The following is a 27547-nucleotide window of genomic DNA, read 5'->3' as shown; positions in this document are numbered from 1 at the left end:
AGAAGTCACCTCAAGTCCCAAAAGTTTGATCACTTCTCTTCCTTAACTCAATTAACTTTGCCAAAGGATAAGCAGGAGAGGCCGTAGAACCCACAAAGGATGACACTGCTTTATTATTTCAGGGATGTCTTTAATTTTGTTCACACTCCAAAAAATATTAAGTTAAACGAAGAACTGTCTATGCTGTTCTACTCTATGCAAGTGGCCCGTGAAACACGCTCCAAAATCCATTTTCTTTTACATATTTGAAGGTTTTTCAAAAAAGTAACGCAATAATTACTTTCTCTGGTAACTAGTTACATTTATGAAGGAGCAATTCTGCTACTAATTACTTTTTTAGGAAAGTAACGAGTAACTATAATTACTTTTTAAAAGTAATTTGGCCAACACTGCCCAGGAGCCTCAGCATTTGACGACTTCCTGTCAGTCCTGTGGAAAAGGGCTGACTAAACAAATTAATCAAACACTTAATTAGGAAATCTGAAACATTTACATGCATGAAATATTCAGATTTTACTCTGGACGTATTGGACGGTGATGAAACCCACTGATAGGCAATGTCAAGTCCAAGTCATGAGTCGCGTCTTCAGCCTCAGAGAAGTTTGGTTTGGGCCAAAAAATGCAACAAAAACCCTGAGATTCTGGTTGAGCTGTCCAGAATACTCCTAAAACCTGAATAAATCTGTGAATCACTAACTACTGCAGACTCCGACCAGAGCCTTCTGTTTATATGGGTCCATATCAAAATCAGAAACACAGTAGAACTTCTTTGTATCTGGACTTTAACATATTTCTGTTTCCAGTGAGCGTCTATGATTGATTGATTTGATTGGTTATTGTGTTGTGCGGATAGTGACCAAAAATAAATTAGAAAAGAAACACTCTATCAACAGAAATGACAAGTACCACTAAACCAACCAACAATACTGAGTCTTTTTATAAGATTTAGAGACAAAATAACATTAAATAGCTGCTCAATTAATGTCAGAAATAGAATGTCAGTAAGTTATAAGGTACAGAGCATTTTATTTCAAAACAAATATACAAATTATCATAGAGTCACAGAAAACTAATTACACACCATTGGACTTTTTCAGATGAGGTTCTGATCTGATATCTGTCATGTAGTTCAACATTCTATTCTACATTTAAAGGGTCTATAGCATCTCTACTTTCAGATATTGTTATGAAATGAATTTATTTCCAGCGACGGACTGGGGGATTTATGTGACCACTAGAGAGAGTAGTGAGTCACTCTGCTGGCCAAGGACAAGTTGAGAATGAGACCCAGAAAGAATCAACTTTCAGAGTCATAAGCCCCTTTTACACAGCACTTCTGTTACATAAATATTTTGCCTTTATTCTGGAACGACGTCTGTGCAAAGGATCTGGTGGGATCATTTGGTCCCACCTTTATAGCAGCTCTGTAATGCCTCTGGAGGTAGTAGCAGAGACATGATAAAGGCGGAATCATGATTCCGGAATGTTATGTAAAAGGAACACCCCTCGTTCCACAACCAAGGTGTGATGTTTTGATGACAGTGACCCCCACGCCTGCGAGACAGCGGGCACATATGGAGGCACTGATATGGATTCGGCAGCAGCTGCCCAGGTTTGTGCCAGGGATGCCACGTTCTGCGAGTGCTGCAGAATCCATGCCAGTGTTTCCATATGTGCACTATACCTGCGCTGCGTCACCACTTCTTTGAATCTGGAACGCAGGTCCGCTGTGTAAAAGTCCAGCCTGTCTCACCTCTGTCACTCCTTGAGCTTGGCTGTGAAAATCGGTCAATGGTGGAAAAAAGGTGGGATCACTATCTCGCCTTTTTTCCAGGATCTGTGTGTAAAAGTGGCTAAAGAAAAGAAGTGATAAAAATAGAAGCCATTGTTTTCCCTACTGAACACAGCTAGGAAGATACAGTTTTTGTAACTGTTATAATTATTTTTGCGATTTTAAAGATAAATTATAGGATAATAAGAAATAAAGATTAAATATAGATTAAGTTTTGATATTATCAAACTTATACAATAAATAGCTAACTTGTAAAACAAAATGCAAAACATAAATACATTTATTGAATCATCATTAAAATATAAATAATCCTGAACCAGCAACTTAGTGGATTTTTAGACATTGAAGTCCATAGTGTAAACAGGATCATACATGGTTGTGTTGAAACTGAAGTATCTGATCAGAATTAAATTGTTTTGTCACCAATGCATCATGGGACTCAAATTTTTCACTCCATGAGTTGTGAACAAATGTTGAGTTTTTCCAGTCTCGTGCACAGTTTTACGTCTTTCCAACCCCTGAAATGGTCCAAGAGACCATTACCTCTGTTTTGTTGGCAATTTTGATGAAAACCAGATCCTGGAGCTCCACCTTCTGATTGGAATTTGTTTTATGTTGCTGCTTTAAAAGCAACAGCCTTTCCAACTTCATCCATCTCTCAGGAAATACATTCATACACAACGAATCCAGTCCTGTTTGGTTATAAACCCAATGCCGCCCACATTATGTTCGACCACAAATGAAATCAGAGTCGTAATTTTGTTTCAAGGAAACAATGTTTGTCAGTGATGGATCAGCAGTTTTTCTGCTTTTCCACATGGATGGATTTGTTTCCAAAATCCAGGACCTTCAGGTTTATAGGTTTAATCAATTGAACTGCATTGATTATGGTTAAGAAAAGATTATGGTTTTATATAAAAACAGCAATGCATTTACACCTGTATGGGATAAGGTTTAAGCCAAAAAGAATGAAACTGGTTGAGCTTAAATAATAAATGCACTTTTCTTTGTATTAAACCAGATCCTCCTGGTATCTCGTTGCAACCCAGTCGCTCAGCATCTAAACTGAACCATGAAAAGTAGACATTGTTATTTATTTGGTGGAACAAATCTTTGTATTCTGAATCAACATTTGCCAATTTGATATTATTTTAATTGTGAAAAATCAATTATTTTGTAGTAACAAAATGTGCAGGTGACATAGGATTTATACAAACATATTTACTAATGATACTAATGATAGTAGTAACTAATGATCATAATTTCTGAGAGACGGTGTTGGCTGTTTTCTACCTCAGTCGACCTCCTTCCATGTCTTCCGTCACTCGGAGGGAGGAAGTTCGTGCCTCCCCTTCATCTGTGGACTTGGCCGCCACAAACGTCACCAGTTTCAGTGGGAACTTGCCATCCTTCTTCAGCCGCTTGGTGTTGTTTCGTACGCTAACGAAACAGAGGGTGTTAATGACCCCATTGCTCATGGCAATACACTCAATGATGTAGAAGGCCACCAGAGAGTTCCTGTCCCTTGAAATCAGGGTGGGGTAGAAGTCTCTGAACAGGGCAAAGCCGTAGTACGGTGCCCAGCAAAGAACATATGCGACTAGCACCAGAATCAGTACCACCACAGTCCTGCGTCGCCTGTGAAGCCTTTTCCGAATTTGCTCTGTTTGGAAACCTGGAACGTCCTTAAACCACAGCTCCCTGGAGATCCGGATGTAGCAGACAGCCATGACAGTAACAGGAAACACAAATTCCAACGCAAAGATGATGAGGAAGTAGGAGCGGTAATAAACCTGCTGGTCCACTGGCCAGATCTGGGCGCAGAAGGTCTTATGGGAGTGACCTTCAACATGGGGATATGTGGTCTCTGAAGCCATGTAGGCAGCAGGGATGGAGATGAAGACAGGCACGATCCAGACAGTCAGGATCACACAGTATGCCGTCTGGTGCTTCATACGAGGCTTCAGAGGGTGGAGGATGGCCATGAACCTGAAGACACAAAGAGTCAGAAACCAGAAACATTGTTAAAGTCCATGAGACATGTTAGATCTTCAAGGCTCAGTGTCATATAGAGATAAAGATGAAGACATACTTTCAGAAACAGTGTGTTGACAGTGAAAGAGTCAGTTAAAATGACAATTCATGGAGTATTTTTTTTTAGATTTGGGTCCCACCATTTAGGTCTTGAGCTGAAAATGTTTGGGAATTATTGATGTAAAGATTAGTGGACGGCCAGCTTTACAACATAATTCAGGTAACTCATAATCTCCTGTAATATTAACCCTCTACAATAAAAAAAAAACTGTCACTTGTAACCAAAAGCATCTACTGATCTAAAATATTTAACATCTATTGATCCATTAATCCTATCAATACATGTAAATAATGTGTAAAATGCTGTTTGTCATCTTTTAATGGTCATCAGGTATGATCCACTTGGAAATTCAGAGGCTCCGTAGTTACCGTGGAAACACTGTCATCTTCTACAACATTGATTCACCAGTAAAACCCATGAAGTTGGATCAGTGACAGTGAATGGAGTATGGCATCAAGATGAGGCCAGATAACACTGTTCACATACGTGAAGTATTGTAAGAGCAAGTGAAGTTTCGTAAACGAAAAATATATATTTCATTTTAAAAATTCACCTACAAAACATGTTTTGCTCCTACAAACCCATTTTTTGCTTTTACAAAATGCTTTCTGCGTTTACAAAGCTTTAGTTAGTTAGTTAGTTAGGGCTCCTGCAACTGGGTGGGTGTCGCGTCCCGGTGCGTTGAGCCAACCAGGTGAACCAGTTTTTTTCCATCGCTGGCGGTCTTGTTCCAGCTGCTCTGCGTCCTCCATGGTAACTCCATGTTGTTGGAGGTCACCCGCAATGACGTCGAGCCATCGGGTGCGGGGCTTGCCTCGTGGTCATTTCCAGTCTGCGGCCTTCGGGTCAAACTTTGCATTCACTAATATTGCTTCCTGTCTGAATGCACCTCTCATCTAACAACGGCCCCATGCCAAAAAGAGGCCACAATGTTTTATAACCACAGAAAAGTTTTGTAAACGCAGAAAGCATTTTGTAAAAGCAAAAAACGGGTTTGTAGGAGCAAAATATGTTTTTAGGTGAATTTTAATACAAAATATATATTGTTTGTTTACAAAACTTCACTCGTGCTTACAATACTTCACGTACGTGTACAATATTATCTGGCCTCATCTTGATACCATAATGGAGACACTTGTTTTTTGTTTTGTTTTTTTCAGTTAATGATATATTTTGATTAAAGTCAGGTTTTCTTCAGTTTTCTCTGTTTTGATATTACAACCTTTAAATTTACTCTCCATTTTTATGAACATCTACATGGTCAGTGAATTAAATATGGAAAAATACATAATTTACACTGAAAAATGCAGAATGCAAAGGATAATATTATAATATATACAATTATAATAATTATAATATCCAAAAGAATACGACTTCTAACTAAACTCTACTGCAATCCTGCCAACTGCTACAATCTGTTGGAGAAGGTTAAAGGTAGATGAAAATTTATGATAGAAATTGCCACATAAATAGTTCTAGGTCGTAAAGGTTTAAGACTGATATAGAAATGTTTGACACATAGATAGCAGGGACTGTTCTGAGGAACAGAATACAGAGTATGAATGGACGGCCCTAATAATGATAAAGAGCTCAGAATAAAACAGTGAAATGACCCTGAAAGTAGCCTTTAGGGTTAAGGCTGCACATTAATTTGTACCATTATTAGACTAGACTTTCTCATCCTCGTGACAATAATTGATACCTTTCGTTTGAGCAACAATAGGAAGGAAAAAAATCCAACCACTGCATTGTACCTGAAATAAAGGCCTACAGGTATGAGACATTATAGCCTATAATGAGAGTCTGGACTAATTCCACACTTCAGAGGAAAATTAACAAGCAAACTCTAGGCTGGTGATAATTACAAAAACTTTTCAGTAGAAAAAACTGAGAAGGTTCAGAGAAGTGTTGAGAGTTACGCTGATCCTACATCTGATAAATTAGCGTGTGGAGGATTTATATTATTGGGGTGAGACCTTTCTGTGTGGAGTTTGCATGTTCTCGTGTCTGCGTGGGCGCTCTCTGGGTACTCCAGCTTCCTCCCACCATCTAAAGACATGCACTGATCTAAATTGCCCATAGGTATAAATGTGAGAGTGACTGTTTGTCTCTATGTCAGCCCTGTGATGAACTGGTGACATGTCCAGGGTGTACCCCGCCTTCACCCATAAGTAGCTGGGATAGGCTCCAAATGACCCCTGCGAGCCTAGTGATGATAAAGCAGGTTCAGAGGATGGATGGATGGATAGATGGATTTATGTTAAGGCACTTTATTTATGTATTGTGTTGCATTAAGTCACAGGTATCAAACATGTGGCCCACCAAAGGGTCCAATCTGGCCCGTGGGATGAATTTGTGAAATGCAAAAATTACACTGAAGATATTAACAATCAATGGTGTCAAAATCATATTTCATATTCATATATCGTATTTGTAATTGTAATGTAAGGTGTAATGCACATGTGTAAATGATAAACTGAGGTATAATATTGTTAAAATTGCACCTATTTTTCTTAAGACATTTCAGGTTGTTCATGTTATTCAGATTTTTAAGGAAACTTTGTAGATGCAAACATTGTCATGATGTAATTTACCTTTTTTTACTGTCATTATTTCACTGGTTCAGCCCACTTGAGATCATATTGGGCTGTATGTGGCCCCTGAACTAAAATGAGTTTGACACCCCTGCATTAAGTCGTGAATCGTAGACTAACTACAGCACATAGTTTAGTAAAGCTTCAACTAAAGCATCATCAGGGTGAACCTAAGATCTGGATTCTCCTGATCCTTCTGAAAGCTGTGAATATTTTGGCCTCTTCTGCACTTTCACGTATTCACAACATGATTGTGTGTTAAACTAACCTGTTCTCTAAATTCCTTCTTCTATGTCTGAATGCTCACACTCTTTTATAATGGTTTTAGCAACTTATATTCTTTTGAAAACATCTCTTCATTTGGTTTTACTATACTTTAGCCATGTTTAAATCTAGTTTATCCATGAAATAGTTTGCTTTTACCATCTTGTAGACTTTTTACCTAATTTTAGTCTGTTTAAACCACCTTTTAGTTTAGTTTATTGTCCTTTATACTGGTTTTACCAACTTCTAGTCTTTTTACATCATCTCTTAATTTGGTTTCATTATAGTTTAGTCTAGTTTTTTTTAATTTAGATGTGTCCATCACTCTGGAACAGGGTCAATCTGAACTCATCAGACCAAATGACCTTTTTCTGTTGAAGCACAGTCCAATCTGCATTGTCTCTGATCACTGGTTTTTCTTAAGAATTCACAGTTTAGCCCAATTCCTTCAGTTTTCTTCTTCATTTTGTGTGGAAATGCTCTGACTTCTTTCTAGTAGATGATTGTTCACCACGGTCCTTCCAGGTTTTAATAATGTGTTGGACAATTTTTTAACCCAGTGCTGTACTTTCATTGTTTTTTTTGTATTTTTTTGTGGGGGGCGGGGTGTTGTTTTTGCTTGATGTACTCCAGTAGTTTCTGGAACAGAGGTACATCTTCTCCATGACCACAGGATACATATTCTTCTTTGGGCATGACTGTGTACTTAAGTAATATTGTATGTTTGTATATTGATGAATTTTGTAGATTGTAGATTCATCAATTACGTCTAGCTTTGATTATTAGATTGTGTTTTCTGTGGTCACATCAAATTCTTTACCCTCTTAACCAAGCAGCAGAATATGACGACTTGAGAGACAACGGACTTATCTCTTGAGTTTCAAGCTGAAAAAGCCTGTGAACCACAGGACTAATGCTTTAACTGACACGTTCTTTCAAAAAATTATAAATTTAATTTCATAAAATGGAGCCTGTACAGACAGTGAGTAAAAGACACATCCTCTGGGAAGTCAAAGTGTAACATGTTTTTTTTTAGCAAAGGATCCACTACTTAACCCTAAAAGGCCTAAACAGCCATCAGTGGCTAACAGCATCTACTGATCTAAAATGTTTAATACCTATTGATCCACTAATCCTATCAATACATGTCAATAATTGAGGTAAAATGCAGTTTGTCATCATTTCATGGTCATCAGGTATGACCCACTTGGACGTTCAGAGGCTCCACAGTGAACATGGAAACACTGTCATCTTCTACAACATTGATTCACCAATAAAACCCATGGAGTTGCATCAATGACAGTGGATGGAGACACCTCTTTTTCTACAGTTTTCTGTGTTCTGATATAGTAACCTTTGAAATCACTCTGAGCTTTTATGAAAATCTATATGGAGATCATGGAAAGGACTGTCTTCAGCCACATCCACTTCAAGGTGAGGTCTGCATTGGACCCTTTGCAGTTTGCCTACCGTCAGGGCATCAGGGTGGATGACACCGTCATCTACCTGCTGCGCTGGACCCTTCTCACCTGCAGTCCTCCTGGAGCACTGTGAGATTCATGTGAGAGTCGTGTTCTTTGACGTCTCCAGAGCTTTCAACACCATCCAGCCGTCACTGCTGTGGGCGAAGATGGAGGAGGGAGGCGAGGACCAACATCTGGCCCCTCGGACCATCAGCTACCTCACTGACAGACCACAGTACGTGACACTTCAAAACTGTGTGTCAGGTGTGGTAGTCTGCAGCACGAGGGCCCCCAGGGGCTGGTCTCACCATTCCTCTTCACCTTAAACACCTCGGAGTTCAGGCAGACTCCACACATTGTAACTGCAGAGGGTCTGTCATGACACCACCATTGTCGGCTGTGAGCTGGAATACAGGGGGGTCATCAAGGATTTTGTGGACTGGTGTGAGGAAAACCACCTGCTCCTGAACACCAGCAAGACAAAACAATTGTGCTAGACTTCCCCAGGTCTCCCCCACAACACACACCAGTGAATATCAGGGGCTTGGACATCGAGATCGTGGCTTCTATTATGTACCTGGGTGTTCACTTCAATAATAACGAATGGATGGACAATACAGATGCCCTATTCAAGAAGGGCCAGAGTCACCTCCGCCTGCTGAGGGGACTGAGGTCCTTTGGAGTGTGCAGGGCTCTTCTCCGGATGTTGGCCAAGCTGACATCCATCATAGACAACCCCTCCCAACCCCTGCAACACACTGTGGAGGCCTTGAGCAGCTCCTCCAGTACTAGTCTCCTACACCCCTAGCGCAAGAAAGAGCAATATCGCAGGTCAGACCTTCCCACAGTCATCAAACTATACAATAGGTTACAGTAAATACCTCCATATCATATACATTTTTCACTCATCATGTGCAATTAAACCATAAATGTGTAAATAATATGTATGTATGTATGTATGTACAAAAAAAGTTATTTAAATTGCTGATACTCTTCTATATTTACTGGTTTAGTCTTAAATGTTTTCTGTATTTTTTGCTGCTGCAAACAATGCAGTTTCCCCACTGTGGAATCAATAAAATCTTATCGTATTGTATCGTATCGTATTATATCATATTGTATCTAAACTTACCATATCTTATCATATCAGTAAAATAAATATAGGAATATTGGGAATAATTTTGAATATCAAGGGAGAGAGTTAACTGTTCATTTAAGTGACCACAGTGGGGAAGAAGTTGGTCCGGTGTCTGTTGGTCCTGGTCTGGGGGCTCTGAGGCACAGACCAGATGGGACCAGTGATGGACATGCACAGGACAGACTCAACAACTGCAGTGTAGAAGTGCAGATAGGTTCTGTGCCAGTCCATGTTTTCTCAAGAGCAGTGGGAAGTACATCCGCTGCTGGACCTTCTTGTGGATGGAGCTGATGTTTTGCTCCAACTTCAGATCCTGAGAGATGGTTGCAGCCAGGAATCTGAAGCTCTCCACTGTGGGCACATTGCTGTGAAGGGGGACAGAAAGAGGGAGTGTCTCCTAAAGTCCACTATCATCTGAACTGTCTTGAGTGTATTCAGCTCCAGGTTGTTCTAACTGCACCACCTGCTGTCAATAGACCTGCAGTCCCGGATGCGAATTTGTGGAATGTAGGATGGTAGGGTAAGTTACTGCCTTTCTTGCCTCTTATTGGCTAGAAAGACTCTTCTCCTGTTGTCTGTTGTCCGTGCACCTCTATGTCCATGTGTTTGTAACACAGAAAGACTGTTAATTTGTATTGTTCATGTCCCTTAAGATCAGATATTAGATTTAAAACTTAAAACCTTGTTGTCCATATGCTTCTTTATGTTTCAGTCTCAATGAGCCGGCCATAAGCAAAGCATAATAATAATAATAATAATATAATAATCCCTTCACTGTCCTCAGATGTGGAAATTTGTCTTTGGCTTCAAATGTAGGTTTTAAAAATCACAAGTATACAGAATAAATACACAATATTTTATTATTATGAAAACAAACAATCAAGACTCATATAGGATTTCAGTTTCACGATCATAAAAAATGTTTAAAATGAACAGTATAGTGGTATGAAATGTAAAATTATTTCTTTAGCAGAAACAATTTGAGTCTGGATTTGAATAATGAGATTAAGGTGCTGTTTTGGATCATGGAGGGTTTGGTATTCCATAATATGGGGACTCTGAATTTGATATTAAATTGACTCAGTGCTGTATGTGAGAATTGACTGTGAATGTTAGTTGACTGCCTCTTAGTGTATGAATGTATATTAGAATAAAACAAGAACCAGTTATAGAATGTTATTATTATTATTATTATTATTATTATTATTATTATTATTAATAATAATAATAATAATAGTAATAGTAATAATAATAATAATAATAATAATAATAATAATAATAATAATAATAACTATTAATAATAATAATAATAATAATAATAATAATAACCTCTGCTCAGCGATGAGTGATGCATTTACTGGTGCCTGACAGTTTGAGTGGCAGCTGGCAGCCTGCCCTGTATGTGAGTTAACTGACAGATGAAGTAGCCAATCAGAGCCAAGAAAGGCGGTACATTCCCCTGCCATCCTGCATTTTGCAAATTGACGTCCTGGATGAGACAGATGATGGTGGTGTTGTCTGAAAGCTTCAGGAGCTTCACAAAGGGGAATGTGGAGGTGCAGTCATTAGTATACAGGGGGAAGAGCAGTGGGTAGAGGACATATCCCTAGGGAGCACCAATGCTGATAGGAACTAATGATAACTATTACTATGACAGTTAAATATTTTTTTCTTTTATTCTTCTTCACATTTGAAATAAATTTCAATGTTGAAATTCTCTCTTAAATCTCATTTAAACTAAGACCATTTTTTTCACTTTAAAGCCTCTGAACATTAGTTTGGAAGGACTTACCTTCAACATTCTCCTGGAAGGTGTGGCACTGCCTTTTATCTAAAACAACCTGTTAAACCAGTAATTTATGGTTAAAGCATCAGAGGTGGAGCAACATTTAAAAGAATGACGATCACATTCCAGAAATCAAAGTTCGTCGGTGTGAGCTGAGCTGCAGACGTGTCCCGTGTCCATCGAACAAAGCTTAAATCGACTTCCATCATCCATGTTTAAAGTTTCAGAAACTGAAGAGTTTCTGACAAACAGCGGTGAGTACAACTGAGCTGAGTCACAGCTTCAACACCACACTTCAACACCGACCACACAAATACAACTTTTCATTTCACACCAACTCTCCTGAAATGGTTAATTTCACTCTGAACTACATCAATAAATCAATAGTATGTTAATATATTCTACATTATTATAGCCCGTGTCGTATATATGGATCTGGACTCTCGCTGTACGTCTCTTCCTGGTTTTGTTACCACTAACATTTTCTAGTTACCCTTCAATGTACTTCCAGGATTTCAAAGTAAAAGTATTGGACTGATGCCATGGATTTTTAACACTGCTGTAGAGTCATGTGAATGACCAGTCACACTGTTCTAAAGACCCCAAATGAGTTTTATGAGTCTCCTTATAAGTAATCACATTATGATAAAATACTGGTTTTGTAGTTTAAAATGTTTCAGTGATTTTTTTTTTTCTTTTGGTCCATAGATATGGCTGCTGCCAGTCGTGTCCGATCTGATCAGTTCCTGTGTTCCATCTGTCTGGATGTGTTCACCGATCCAGTCACCACATCATGTGGACACAACTTCTGCAACTCCTGCATCACTGAACACTGGGATGATAGTAAAAACTACCACTGCCCCCTGTGTAAAAAAGAATTTTACCCCAGACCTGAGCTCCTGGTTAATACTCTGCTTTCAGAGATGGCGTCTCAGTTCAGACGTGAAGCTCAACATGAATCAAACATCTACAGCTCAGATCAACAAGCTGCCAAACCAGGAGAAGTCCCCTGTGACATCTGCACTGAAACCAAACTGAAGGCCCTCAAGTCCTGCCTGGTGTGTCTGACCTCCTACTGTCAGACTCATCTGGAACCTCATCTGACAGTTTCAGGACTGAAAAGACATCAGCTGATCCACCCTGTGGAGAACCTGGAAGACAGGATGTGTATGAAACATGATAAACCTCTGGAGCTGTTCTGTAAAACAGACCACACATGTATCTGTCTGCTCTGTCCTGTTTTAGACCACAAGAATCATGAGTTTATTCCTCTGAAAGAAGAACAGAAAGAACAGAAGACAAAGCTGAAGAAGACAGAGTCTGAAATTCAGCAGATGATCCAGGAGAGACAACTGAAGATCCAGGAGATCCAACACTCAGTGGGCCTCAGTAAGAAAGCTGCAGACAGACAAATAGCAGAAGGTGTTGAGGTCTTCACTGCTCTAATGAAGTCTGTTCAGAGAAGTCTGAACAAGCTCATTGAGGAGATCCAACAAAAGCAGAGAACCACAGAGAAACAGGCTGAAGACTTCATCAAAGAGCTGGAACAAGAAATCTCTGAGCTGAAGAAGAGAAGCACTGAGCTGAAGCAGCTCTCAGGTTCTGAAGACCACCTCTACTTTGTCCAAAGATTCAAATCTGTAAACGCTGCTCCATCCATGAAGACCTGGAAAAAGGTCAGCGTTCGTCCACCATCATATGAGGGGACTGTGGTGAGAGCTGTGTCTCAGCTGGAGGACAAACTCAGAGAAGACATGAAGAAAAAGGTGGTTCATACTGATCTGAAGAGAGTCCAACAGTACGAGGTGGATGTGAGTCTGGATCCAGACACAGCACATCCTAAACTGAAACTGTCTAATGATAAGAAACGAGTGCATCATGTTGATGAAAGGAAGAACCTCCCAGACAAACCACAAAGATTTTCAGTTAATCCATGCGTTTTGGGAAAGCAGAGTTTCTCTTCAGGCAGGTTTTACTTCGAGGTTCAGGTCAAAGGAAAGACTAAATGGACTTTAGGAGTGGTCAGAGAGTCCATCAACAGAAAAGTGCAAATCTCAGTGAGCCCTGAGGATGGATACTGGACCATCTGGTTGAGAAATGAAAATGAGTACAAAGCTCTCGATGCTGCTCCTGTCAGCCTCTCCTTACTGTCTGGTCCTCAGAAGGTGGGGGTGTTTGTGGATTATGAGGAGGGTCTGGTCTCCTTTTATGACGTGGATTCTTCAGGTCTCATCTACTCCTTCATTGGCTGCTGCTTCAATGATAAACTCCTCCCATTCTTCAGTCCATGCATTAATGATGGAGGTAAAAACTCTGCTCCTCTGATCATCATTCCTGTCAGTCACTGAGTCATGTTGCATATTATTAAATCATTATTCTAACAAAAAAAGTAATCACATTGTATGTTCAGTGTCTTGCTTCTGTCAACAACAGTGATGATAAATTACTAATGATCATTACTGGTCAGAATCTCTGTAATTAAAGGTAGGTTAGGAGATCCTGGAAAAACAGTTTGAGCAAGCTACATTTTGAAAATACACAATTCAAAAGTCCAAACCCCTTTCTTCAGACTTCCCCCCGAAGTCACGCTTCCAGAGAACAGGAACACGCAATGCTTGTTCCCAAGGGTTCACAAGCACTGCACAGCATCGATCCCTCCATGGATCCGTGCGTACCTCTGAATTCAGGTCTGCAGGTCTCATCAGTATATTAGATCAGACGTTGGACTTTTCACTTGTTGTTTTGATACATGTTCAAAGTAATCTCAAGCTAGTAAGAACAGCTGATTGTAGTACGACTGATGTTAGGCTAACAGCCCACTAAAGTTTGTTTTGAACGCTGTAATCTGTTCATTTCACTATTATTTTTGTTGGCAGAACAGCCCCAATTCATATCTATCTGACTTAGTTAGTGACAAAACAGTTTGCAAAAGAACTTTAGATCCTAATATATCTAATATAGCCAAGCTCTGGCTTTGTCTTCATTTCTTGTATAAGTGCTCCAAGCCTCTGAGAACACATGATTTGTGCACAAAGAGGGTACACGCACATGGGGGAGGGACAAATAACAGTTGAGTTTGATAGACATATCACCATTCAATCATTTCAATGGGCCGGTTAAAATGATTGGATGGTGTTTTTTCAGTCCTGTCCGTTCCACAGGTGACTACTTTTTTTTTTTTTTTTTTTTCGTGTTAGAGCATTTAATCAATTGGTTGCAATTGGGGTGTGAAGGGATTTTAAGCAATATAGTAAAAAATGCACCAGGAAAACATCTCCTACCCTACCTTTAAGTGCCTGTAGATTTGACTTAACATAATGAACAGATTCATGTATTTGAGAATGTATTTTTTTGTAAAATGTTCAAGTGTTTTGTTCATTAGTTCTTTTGTGTGTGAAAAGTTATTTTATTTTTTTCTGCTCTGACCTCCATTTCTTTCCATCTTTATAGTGTTAATATTGTTCTTGCTCTTTGCTGCTGTAACACTGCAAATTCCCCTGGTGCACAACTAATAAAGGATTATGATGGAGGCAGTTAATGACTGGTAAGAGTCTTATGAAGCTGTAACTCTTGAATATTTTAGTTAAACCCCTTGAAATTAAAGCTGAAAGTCCACATTTCGATCACATCCAATTGATTCATTTCAGATCCACTGTTGGTGAACAAAGGAAACATTACACAATATGTGTCACTGTCCAAATACTTATGGACAAGACTGTGTATATGCAAACTGAACTGGCCCTTCATCACATTCTCTTTGAATGACCACAAATTCAGTCATACATTATGAAACATTTAATGTCACGCAATAGATAATTATCAGCCAGTACCATCAGTGAAATGACGACCTAAATGCCTTGAGCTGAACTCTGCTTCAGTATCAATTAGTTCATCAGTGATTGTTGGTATTTTAGATTATGTGTAAAACATAATACAGTGATAATCCACTTTTACAGAGATCCTGGAAAAAAGGTAGATGGTGATCCCACTTTTTTGCCAGCATTGACTGACTTCCACAGCCAAGCCAAAGGAGTAACAGAGATGAGACAGGCTGGACTTTAACAGAGCAGACCTGCATTCCGGAATCAAAGGGGCAGTGACACAGCACAGTGTATAACTTGCGTGTCAGAAATACCCCGTGCATAAGCTAGCTAGCCATAGCCAGAGGTGCAGTCCAGAGTATATGGTGGTATATGGAGTATACCTACTCATTTTTCTGTCAGCATTGTATATACCTACTTCTAAATCCCCCTGATGTGCACCTTTCAGTAGTATCTGAGCCAAATTGCTCAATTTTCCCCTCAGATGATGAAGCCATGACCTGCCCTACTCTGCTTCTAATTGGCTAGTACTCACTGCCTTCACTGATTATATTGTTTAACTTTAAGCATGAGGACTGATGAACCAATCAGAGGTAGAGTAGGGTGGGTCATGCCGAGGAAAATATTGCTAACTAGCGCTGGCCACCTCTGGAACCTGATTGGACAGTCCTGGTGTCAGTGCCACCCCAGTTGATTGACAGGTCACTGCACATCTCATTGAAAGAGGCACGATTATTGGAAATGTGAATGAGAAAGGCAGAATAAACGTCTTTCAAGTGAGTGAGACGTATTGAGAGAACCTACTTTCATGGAATATATAATTCTGAGGTAAGTTTTAAGGTGGTTTCAGAATGACTCACTGTTAAACTACTTGACATATGACTGCACATTTAGAGAAGAGATTTTGTCACCATTAATTAAACTGTGTGTAGGCTAATGTTATGAAAGGCTAACATTATCCTATGTTTGCCTCATGTTGAATACATTTACATTCATGCAGCTGCTTGTGTGACCAATAATACCTACAAACTGCTCCTGATCAAGTCATGATAATTTTATAATGGTGAGCAAATACTACTGAGAGATTTTTGGGTAAACTAAATAGAGTAGTCTTACATGTCACTCTTCCTAAAACAGACTACTGGACTACTATGGAAAAAAACAAAGAAAAGGCAAAAATTTAGAGTATACCCACTTCTCCAGGGACCACTACACCACCAGTTACTACTTCCAGAGGTGTTACAGAGCCATGAAAGAGGTGGGCACACAGTTCACACACAGTTGTATTATATTATTTAATGAATCAAACATTTTTTCTCTTCAACAAAACCTTAAAACATCAGTGTAAATCACACTCACTGCACATCAGAATTCAGAGGCAGTAGTAATTCTTCATTATTATTTCATTAGCAGAAAAATTACATGTTATACAAACTGCAGGTTAATGTGGACTAAAGCAGAACATTTTAGTGCAGAATAATGCAGATGTATCACCATAAACAGACTGAAATGAACCTATTATAGTTGCTTCATTTAGGCTCTTATCAATAAAATGTATTATTATTATTATTATTATTATTATTATTATTATTATTATTATTATTATTATTATTACCCTAGTGACCTGTGCTAATAACATTAATGCTACAAACCCATTAGTTAATGGAACACTCTCTTAAATACCATAATTACACTGATAAAGAGAATAGTTACCCTGAATGTTAGCTGAGGAGGAAAGTTTAACAGCTCTGTAATGTAGGTTTTAATGACACAATGTGTATGATGTCTCTGAAAAGTTGATCATATGATCTAAGATGGTCCAGATCCATCATCCAGATCTGCTCACTACAGTCAAAAAGAGTGTGATAAAATTACTATCCGTTTTTCTATGGACAAGTTCAGTGTAAGTTAATGGCAGCTAGCCTTTTCAGTATCTAGTGGCATCTAGGCAAGGCAGATTTATTTATATAGCACAGTTCATACACCGGGCAATTCACAGTGCTTTATTAAAATGGAAAAGAGATAGGTTAAAAACACACAATTACAATTAAAACATAATCAATGAAACATAAATAATAATCAATTAAAACAAAGTAAAAGAGAAGAGTGCAGATAGAACCCTCTCAGTTGTTCTATGCAGAGTTGAACAGAGTTGTTTTCAGCCTGGACTTAAACATTGTCACAGTAGAGGCCTGTCTCATGTCATCAGGAAGACTGTTCCAGAGTTTAACTGCATAGAACTGAAATGCAGCTTCACCCTGTTTAGTCCTGACTCTGGGCACCAGCAAAAGACCAGTCCCTGAGGTTCTCAGGGTCTGAGATGGTTCATATGGGACCAACATGTCACAGATGTACTTTGGTGCCAGACCATGGACAGACTTATAAACGAGCAGGGCTGTTTAAAGTCTATTCTCTGAGCCACAGGAAGCCAGTGCAGAGATCTGAGCAAAGGACTAATATGGTCGTACTTCCTGGTTCTAGTCAGGACTCGAGCAGCAGCATTCTGGATGTACTGCAGCTGTCTTACAGCTCGTTTAGAGAGTCCAGTGAGAAGGTCGTTACAGTAGTCTAACCTGCTACAGATGAATGCATGGATAAGTCTCTGTAAGTCTAATTTAGACTGTAAACCTTTGATTCTGGCAATGTTTTTGAGATGGTAAAAGGCTGATGATGTCATTGATTTAATGTGGCTGTTAAAGTTTAGGTCTGAGTCCATTATTACCCCCAGATTTCTAACCTGATGTTTAGCTTTTTGAGTAACAGATTTCAGATTACTACTTTCTCTGGGTTTTTGCGGGCCAAAGACAATGACTTCAGTCTGGTCTGAATTTAGCTGGAGAAAGTTGTTTTGCATCTACACAGTGATCTGTTGGAGGCAGCCACAGAGTGAGTCCACAGGCCCATGTTCACCTGCTGTCAGCGAGATGTAAATCTGAGTGTCCTCTGCATAGTTATGGTAGGACATGTTATTACTGTATATTAACTGGCCCAGGGGCAACATGTAAAGATTGAACAAGAGGGGTCTCAGGATGGACCTGAAGGCAATGGAGCAGGAGGGTTTGTTAACCTATTTACTGTTGCAAACAGGACACGAGAGTTGTTACTGCACTTTGCAATAATTTCTGAAAAATACCTCTCCCTTGTTCTACGCAAAATCTGGTTGAACACACACAACTGTTCTTTGTAAATCTCATAACGAACCTGAAGCTTAGACTTGCACCATTTCCGTTCGGCCCTCCAGCACTCCTTCTTCTGTGCCCTGACCGAGTCATCATTTCTCCATGGCACCTTCTGCCTATTTCTAACCATTTTAACCTTAACAGGAGCAATGGTGTCCAGAACATGTAGAACACAAGAAGAATATGAGTTCATCAGATCGTCAGCATTAGAACATGAGGCATTTTCAAACCTAATCATCTCCATAAACAGCATGCCTGTGCTGTCATTAATGTGTCTCCTCTGAACAACTGCAGGTCCAGCCGCTGGTTTGGGAATTACTGACAGTTCAAAGAAGACACAGAAATGATCAGATAAAGCAAAATTGACCACATTGATACTTGAAATATTTACCCGCCTTAGTAATGAGCAGGTCCAGAGTCTGCCCTCTGCTGTGGGTGGACTCACTCATATGCTGAATTAAACCAAAAGTTTCAAGGACAGCACAGAGTTCTTTTGCATTTTTGTCACACACATTATCCACATGTACATTCAGATCACCTGTAATGATGATGCAGTCAAACTCTGTGCACACAACTGAAAGCATCTCAGTAAAATCATCAATAAAAATTTTACACTGTTGGGGAGGCCTGTATATGATTACATAGAGTATGGAAGGAGATCAAATTTAGCTCCATTTTGACAGATACATACTCAAACTAGAAGCACAAGGAGAGCGCAGACCTCCACCAAGGCTGATCAGTGGCCCCCCCTGTGGGCCCCCCCCACGCCAAGGAGGTTATGTTTTTGCCAGGGTTTGTTTGTTTGTTTGTTTGTTTGTTTGTTTGTTTGTTTGTTTGTTTGTTTGTTTGTTTGTCTGTCTGTTTGTCTGTCCGTTAGTGTGCAACATAACTCAAAAAGTTATGGACAGATTTTGATGAAATTTTCAGGGTTTGTTGGAAATGGGCCCCCCCACCCCCGATCACCACCAAAATTTAATCATTTCTTCCTTATCCCATTTCCAACAAACCCTGAAAATTTCATCAAAATCTGTCCATAACTTTTTGAGTTATGTTGCACACTAACGGACAGACAAACAGACAGACAAACAAACAAACAAACAAACAAACCCTGGCAAAAACATAACCTCCTTGGCGGAGGTAAAAATGAAAACACCCCAAATGAGAGCTTATGGGTAACTATATCATCTCTAAATGATGCACATACACCTTTTTTGTTTTCTTGTATTTCTGATATAGGTGCAAAGTTAGTTGGGGTGGATTCAAGTGGCTTATGAAGGTATAAAGTTATGAAGGTATAAAGTTATTATGTAATGTTATTAACTAAGTTGCCATTTGTTGATCCACAGTGAAAGAAAAAATGGACAAAATAATAAGTGAAATGAACAAAAAATGAAGAAAATAAACAAAAATTTACAAAAAGTTAACAAAATAGTGAACAAAAAGTGAACACAATAATAATAAGAAAATAATAAGAAGATTAAAAGAATAAGTAACAGAATTTTTAAAATGAATAAAATGTGAAATAGAATAAATTAACAGAACCAAGAAAAATGAACAAAGTAATGACTGGACAGAAGAATGTACAAAATAAATTGAGATTTACGAAAAGTGAACAATATAATAAAATAATAATAAATTGAACAGTAATCATTTAAAAAATAATTAAACCACATATTTTTGAAAATTAACAAAATAATTAAAAAAAAAAAAAAAAAGCAAAATTAACAAGTATTGAAGAAATTAAACTATATGGTGCTATTATCTTTGCTCAGTTGCCTTTCATTCATGGTTCAGACAAAACAAAATTTTAAAATTGACAAAATAATAAATAAAATGAAGAGCTGATGAAAAAAGTGAAACTCACACACCTGTCCACAGCGATGGCCAGCAGAGCGTTGGTGGACACGTAGAGGGAGACGGTTCGCAGGTAGTTGATGGCGGCACAGAGCAACAGGCCGTGATCCCACGACAGCTGCTTCACCACATAGTAGTCCAGCAGGAAGGGACAGCACACCACCGCCACCAGCACATCTGACACGGCCAGGTTAGCGATCAGCAGGTTGGTCAGGTTACGCAGCTGTTTGTAGCGGGCAAGGCTGGCGATGAACAGGCAGTTTCCCACCCCGCACACCAGCATGATGCCCACCAGGACCACGGCAATGACAATGGTGGCCACGAAGAACGCCTGGCCCTGTGTGGTGTCTGGGATTTCATTGGGAGGGATCTCGTAGTCCAGGTCATCAACGCCCAGGAAGTAGTCGGTGTGAGCTGAGCTGTTGGTTAGGGCACTCATTCTGGATCAGGACGGCATGCTCAGATGGAAGACTCTGGAAAGCGAAGGAAGACAGATGACGCTTACAAGTTGTACAATATGATGTGACCAAACCAGTTTATTTTCTTACATCACACTGAACATCTCCAGGGAGCCAGTGTATCGATAAATCAGAGCTGATGCTATGGTCACACTGCAAGTCTTAAAGGGGTCATATTTTGCTAAACTCACTTTTATTAGTCTTTGGTTCATTTATTTGTGTATTTGGACCCTAATAGTTCATACAGTTTGAATTTGAACCCCCCAGGTGCTGCAAAACTATCTTTATATTCATTTTGGCAAAAATCGAGTGGATTTCTACAACCTGTTTCAATTCCTTCTTAATTTGTTATGTTTTATAACTAGTTATGTCACGACATTTGCACATATAAGGTCAAGACTTCCAACGAACATTTCTCTGAGTAATTGTTTGTCAGGAGCAGTGGTCGTAGTCCATACTGAAAATAGGTCCAAACTTTGAGCCAATTACCTAAAATGTTCAATTGTTGGTTGTATTAATGAACACAAGTGGCTGAATGGGGCAGAAAGCACACAGTCAACAACCTGGAAGTGGGTGGGGTCATGTGCATTTAAAGGGCCAGCGCTCAAAACAACCTTTCTGGTGTCATTACTCAGAAACAGGGTTGAAGATGGACCTGTGGAGTTGAATTAATGAAGAATTCAGACCCAAGCATAGCATTTACAGTTTATGTAGACCACAGGGAAATGTTTTAAAATGCATAATTCAATTTAAAAAAAGCAAAATATCACTCTTTTAAAGCTTAATTCTGTCTGCTCAAATTAGATTTTTTCCATGGTTGTTCACATTAAAATATAAATGCCATGCCATCAGCCTCATATGTGAACAGCCTATGATCCTGAAGTGACGTCACATGCATCACACCGTTTTTAATTAAGTAAATATGGCTCTTGCTGGGTTCTGCCTCCTCCAATGCAGAATTGTGATGTCTGTCGCATTTCATTGACGTAAAAGACAGATGAAATGCAGCATGACTGTTCAGACTGAACACACACACACACATCTGATATAAAAGTGACCTGGGTCTGATTTATGCTGTTCACAGTGTCATAAAAAACAGATATGAGTCACATATGAGCAAAAAAGTGGGATTTGTGCCACTTTTACCTGCAGTGTGAACATAGCATTACTCTGTTTGGTTCAAATCACAGTAGATCAGACAATTTATGGGTAGTTTAGCGAGATCAGTGACATATGGGGCCTAGACAAAGTGTATCAAGTGTAAATGCAGCTGAGACTGAGTCAAGATTGAACTTTTTTTGGTCAGGGTCTTTTTATTGAAGTTTTCTCAGTATAATATAGGTGCAGTGCTGAATGGTCCTTACAAAAATCTGAAGTAAGCATGGGTGTATATCAATCACAGCTAGCACCATAGCAAAACAAAACAAAACAAAACAAAACTGAACAAACAACAGACTGTACATAAAATAATCCCTCCTCAGTCCTTGCCAGTGCACTAGACATACTAAAAGGATCACTATCACGTCAGAAACCTGCACTAGGAGTAAGTACGAAGTGTGCAGTGTTGTTAAACTGCACCTAAATGTCAAGCATTTACAGGGTCTGGAATGCTTTTAGGAAGGGACCCCACACTTTCTGGAATTTCCCATTTGATTGCTGAAGTGAGTATCTAATTTTCTCCAGTCTTAAGATGGACATAATGTCTTCCAATGTACACAAGTGGGAGGGAAAGTATCCCTCCACCTGAGCAGGAAGGATAAAGTGTGTCATATTTCTGTAGGTAACTTATCTTCACCTTCCATAAGAGTGAACTTTTAAGAAGTGGTCTGGAAGCCAAGACTGAGCTCAAATCCTACAATACTAACACAGACATGGAAACACTTTTCCCAGTCGTTTCTCTGAGGTTGGAATACATTTAATCTATTAAACATTTGTACCAGGTGATGAGGATTCAGGAGGACCACAAGGACTTTTTTTCTTTAACACTGTTTTTTTATTTTTAAAATGAATTACAAGCTTTTAAAACCACCAAATTCTTTACCAGTTGGCTCCAATATTCCTACAATCAAGCCAACTCAGGGATATATGTGATATGTTTGGATAAGCAGAGAGTTTGGAACATGAGTAGAAATCTTACTGTGGACAGTATACAGTCATAAACTAAATGTTGGACTTTGACCTCAGTGTTCGATGCAAACTGTGATGGTGATAAACAATGCATTACACTCTGCAAATCTGTGTGGAAACTGGGATGACAACAGGTTTGTCATCAATTTTTTTTAGACCAGGGGTGTCCAATCCTCGTCCTCGAGGGCTGGTATCCTGCATGTTTTACATGTTTCCCTCTTCCAGCACCCCTGACGGCCGTTATCAGGCTTCTGCAGGGCTTGATGATAGGCTTATCATTTGAATCAAGTGTGTTGGAAGAGGGATACATCTAAAACATGCAGGATACCGGGCCTTGAGGACCAGGATTGGACACCCCTATTTTAGATGAAAAATTTCAGGAACTTCTACATTACTTTAATATATACACAAGTTGGTGGCACTCAAACACATTGTTTTTTTCCACTATTGATGATCAAAAGACTCCATATGAAGAGTTGCAAAAGAACTGGAGGATGACTTCAAGAAGGTTTTTTAAAGGCCAATATAATAATAGTTTTGAAGCAAGAAAAAGAAGAAGATTTCATATATCCTGTCTATTACCTATTGACACTGCATGTGTGGAAGATTAAGCTTAAAGGTTGACTCAATTTACAATCCCTGTAGGGAAATTCCATCTCTGCATTTTACCTACAATACACACACTACCTACGATTAGTATTAGCATATTTGGATTTAGCATGAATCGTGTATTATTTATGAACCCCATAGGGAAAATGTTTCTCTGCATTTTTCTCATCCTAATACATACACAGTACCTAGAATTAGCATTAGCACATTATGAGTTAGCACTGGTTCCATATCAGTGGAGAAGAATATTTGTTTATTTACTCAAACTTTTATTTATTCAAACTTCAGAATATCTCCAGTTTAAGGTGAAAAGTACATAAATACAGTCTCTGCATTTTACCCATACTACACACATGACTTAGCATTAGCATTAGCACTTGATTAACACATAGATAAACTAGAAGCACTCGGAGAGCGCAGACCTCCGCCAAGGCTGATCAGTGCCCCCCCACCCCCACCCCCGATCACCACCAAAATTTAATCATTTCTTCCTTATCCCATTTCCAACAAACCCCGAAAATTTCATCCAAATCTGTCCATAACTTTTTGAGTTATGTTGCACACTAACGATCAGTGCCCCCCCCCCCCCCCCCGTGGGCCCCCCCACCCCCGATCACCACCAAAATTTAATCATTTCTTCCTTATCCCATTTCCAACAAACCCTGAAAATTTCATCCAAATCTGTCCATAACTTTTTGAGTTATGTTGCACACTAACGGACAGACAAACAAACAAACAAACAGACAAACAAACAAACCCTGGCAAAAACATAACCTCCTTGGCGGAGGTAATAAACTCCACAAGGTGTTTGCTTGTTATTTGGATATCAATTTTGCAGGGTATGGTGAATGTGTTGTAATGTGGATGAGTGACTAAATGTACATGTTTCAAAGTTGCTGATAAATTTGGGACAGTGTTGTTTTCAGTAAGTATGGAAAGCTTTGTAGTAGGACTACATAAGTTTATACTTCTCCCTACTCCTTTTCGCTCATGTAAATTTTGAGGCTTAAGACATTACAGTTTTAAGTTACTGTCTTGTTTTGTTCTCATTCTCTTGGTTATCATTTATGTGCACTTCTGTTTTAAATTGTCATTTACATGATCGAAATAAAGATATCAATCAATCAGTCACTTTGCACATTAGTAGCAGTGAGCTGTCATTGAAGGTGCTGAGGGACCGACTCCAGATCTTCATCAGTACAAAGGACAGGGGCATCTTCAGGACAATTAATCTAGTAATTAATCACAGTAGTAAATACCTATATATAACTGCTGGCTATGGATAAAGAGGAAGGACCCCATCTGGGCTGCAAAGTGACCACCGGGGGTAAAAGTCGAGGGGGGCACACCAGGGATGATTGGTGTCGCCATTGAGCCCTGTGGAGATGTTGTGGGCCTATCAACGAAACATCAATGAAGCAGGGTGCCCACCTGAAGACCCCAGTGAAGCTTTTACCCCTACCCCACTCATCATCAAGTGCCATTCAATCAAGGATTGTAATGCCAAGTCCTATTTGCTCAACAGATCTATGCATGCATCATTGTCAAACCTGTCTGTCAAACCGCCGGCATACCTTCTTTTTTTTTTTTTTTCTCTTTACAGCGCCATCGACCCAAACTGCCATCAAGCCAGGTAAGTAGTCACCATCGATCCAAACTGCCATTGTGGGCCTATCAACGAAACATCAATGAAGCAGGGTGCCCACCTGAAGACCCCAGTGAAGCTTTTACCCCTACCCCGCTTGTCACCAAGTGCTGATCAATCAGGGATTGTAATACCAAGTCCTATTAGCTCAACTGAATTAACATCAAACTGTAAAAATTCCAGCAATTTTTATCCAGTGAGATTCATGTTATTGTTGTCCCTTACTGTATTTCCAGTTGAAGAATCTGATATTAACCACTAGACTGGACTCCATCTGATACTGAGCGTCTAGAAAATATCTTATCAGCCCTAAATCCAATAACTCTTCTCCTTGTCCAGATTCTCCAGACGCACCGACTCCAGCTGCTGATCCTTTAGGACTATCCTGACCCTAAAATGGACTGGTCTACACCAGGTCCAGGGTTTGACCTATAAGCAGCCCAGTATGACTCCAGAAACTGGATCTGATGGTTATGAGGTGCACAGTTGTCAAGGTAAGCCTGACTCCAGCTTTAGTGTAGTCTACTTGTGAGATTTGCCTTTGCGTTGGGGAATGTCACATGTCAGCGGCGACGTTTGAAAAACCAGAGAGTGAAGGTTTCACAGCATCAGATGCTTTGTACGTGTTGATTTGATATGAACCTAAAAAGGAAATATCTCAATAAAGCACCATATATCAGCTTCTTTGACAATTTCAGTGGCCTGCTTTTTACTCCGATGTGGACGAGTCACTTAACACTGGAGGCGGATTCAGTCCATCACAGCAAGTCTTTGAACCAGAACAGTCAAGTATGTCAACAGGCTGAGACAGATATGGAGAGGCATTAAACAGCAAGGGTTTTTATCTGCTTGTTTCTGTTTCTTTTTTGGTTTTTGTTTAGTTTATTTCAAATATGCAACAAGACAAAGTCATCTTACTTAGTCCTTAGAAATAAAACGTAGAAAGAAGTCATGGAAAAAAAAAAGCATATGCATATACATGACCTCATTTGCACAATCGAAAAGGAGTGGGAGGAAGTATAACTTATTTAATCCCACCCCTTCTCCACACAACAGTCTATCCTTTAGCTTCCTACCAGCAGAATATATGAAAAATCAAGTCCCTTGGATCTTTTGTGAGCAATTAACCTCACTTATCATCCTCACATACACATACATACACACCCATACTGACATACCAGAAAAGTAAATAAATAAATAAGTACATACATACATACATAAATCTTTTTTGCCTTTCTTTAGTCCTTGAACCATAGTCATAGTTGTTTTTTTTGTTTATTTGTTTGTTTTTTACATCCAACTGTTTCTGATTACGTTGTTGCAGAACATTATAAAAACTTCCAAACATCCAAGAAGTTTTTAAATGATTGAAAAGATTGCAGTGTAGTCGATGTTCTGATAAAAGGTCAAGCATGGTCCAAAAAGAAGTTTGTAACATAAAAATTAATTGGTGAATCAAACATAAATGACATCTTCAAAGGGAAAAATATGAAGATCAGCAGAAACTTGAAGCAGTCTGGTCCAGACCACATGTTCAATTCAGAGACTAAAACCACACTCAGGTTTTTACATTTATCAGTTCAGGTCAGAAATTACTGGATGAAAAATGACATCAAACTGGTACAAACTTAACTCATGACAACAAGGCAAATATTCACATTAGAATACTGCATAGAAACACGGACAAATGTTACTGATTTTCTGAAACATTCTGTTAAAATGTGTACATTTTGTGCGCAGCTTTTATTTTGGGAGTGGGTGGAAATCAACCAATGTGACGTTCCTGGAAAAGTCAAAATATTATATTAAATCATAATAGCCTATAATGAGAAAAAAAACATTTAAAAGAAGTTTATTGTACTATTTCAACAATTATTTGCTATATGCTGAGATTAAAGTCATAATGGTATCTTCTCTGGGAACATTTTTCTCATCATCAGTTTTTTAATCACCTGTTTTTCAAATCATTACTATATATTTATACTACTTCATTCTTTATTGAAATATCAGATTTTTCGCCATAATACTATTGTGTATGAGTGAAGTGTGTTAAGTTAGAATTAATGTGACTAATGTGTGACTAAAGAATTTACGAAATAGAGTGAGAATAAACTGATGGATCTGAGCTGAATAGAAAACGTTCAGTGTCCGAAGTGAAAAACAGCAGGTGAAATGAAACATTAGAGGGTGTTAATGAAACAGTAAATCTGGTTTTGAAGCTGCACAAAGTTTGTAGAGACAAATATCCATGAGACATTTTGTGCGTAAAATATAAAAACCGACGGTTCACTCCGTTTGGTAGAACTGATTGTGTGTTTTTATGATGTTTGTCGTGTCCTAAAATGAAGAAAATTGTGAAGTCAGACACATCTGAATCAAAGACAGAGACCTGAAGACGTACCTGAAGCTGCTGCTGGTCCATGAGAATCCAGATCACCGAATGATAGGATGTAACGGTGCCAGGCGCGTTCATGACGTGCGCACGCACAGAGAGAGAGAGAGAGAGAGAGAGAGAGAGAGAGAGAGAGAGAGAGAGAGAGAGAGAGAGAGAGAGAGTCGTCCACCTGAGTTCGTCCACCATCAAGTCCCAGTTTATTCACCGGGAACATAATGTAAAGTCATTTAACCCATAAAGACCCAGCGCTACTTTTGTGCCAGTTCTCAAATTATTTTTTCTTTATTTTTAAAATTTCTAAAGTGATTGATCACCATTTCTTATAAT

The 27547-nt window shown here is 39.1% G+C and overlaps 2 protein-coding genes across 2 annotated transcripts; one reads left to right on the top strand and one right to left on the bottom strand.

Moving 5' to 3' along the window:
* Window positions 1-1455: 1455 nt before the first annotated feature.
* On the bottom strand, window positions 1456-27257 carry prokr1a (prokineticin receptor 1a). Its single transcript, XM_030141940.1, has 3 exons — window positions 27227-27257; window positions 20001-20459; window positions 1456-3781 (listed from the first exon to the last, which is right to left on the bottom strand). Exons 2-3 carry the CDS (start codon window positions 20423-20425, stop codon window positions 3082-3084), a joined length of 1125 nt encoding a protein of 374 aa, XP_029997800.1. The 5' UTR covers window positions 20426-20459; window positions 27227-27257; the 3' UTR covers window positions 1456-3081.
* Window positions 11224-14315, top strand: LOC115424549 (E3 ubiquitin-protein ligase TRIM21-like). Its single transcript, XM_030141892.1, has 2 exons — window positions 11224-11386; window positions 11841-14315. Exons 1-2 carry the CDS (start codon window positions 11344-11346, stop codon window positions 13478-13480), a joined length of 1683 nt encoding a protein of 560 aa, XP_029997752.1. The 5' UTR covers window positions 11224-11343; the 3' UTR covers window positions 13481-14315.
* Window positions 27258-27547: the final 290 nt, after the last annotated feature.

This window comes from Sphaeramia orbicularis, chromosome 1 (genome assembly GCF_902148855.1).
Source record: "Sphaeramia orbicularis chromosome 1, fSphaOr1.1, whole genome shotgun sequence".
NCBI classification, from domain to species: Eukaryota; Metazoa; Chordata; class Actinopteri; order Kurtiformes; family Apogonidae; genus Sphaeramia; species Sphaeramia orbicularis.
The sequence above is the reverse complement of the archived record's forward strand: the minus strand, read 5'-3'. Positions and strand labels throughout refer to the sequence as shown.

Excerpts from the sequence above, each read along its gene's own strand:
- prokr1a (XM_030141940.1), bottom strand. The coding sequence starts at position 20,425 with ATGAGTGCCCTAACCAACAGCTCAGCTCACACCGACTACTTCCTGGGC. Across the intron at positions 3,782-20,000 it reads CTGGCCATCGCTGTGGACAG|GTTCATGGCCATCCTCCACC; the intron begins GTGTGTGAGTTT and ends TTGTGTCTTCAG.
- LOC115424549 (XM_030141892.1), top strand. The coding sequence starts at position 11,344 with ATGTTTAAAGTTTCAGAAACTGAAGAGTTTCTGACAAACAGCG. Across the intron at positions 11,387-11,840 it reads AGAGTTTCTGACAAACAGCG|ATATGGCTGCTGCCAGTCGT; the intron begins GTGAGTACAACT and ends TTTGGTCCATAG.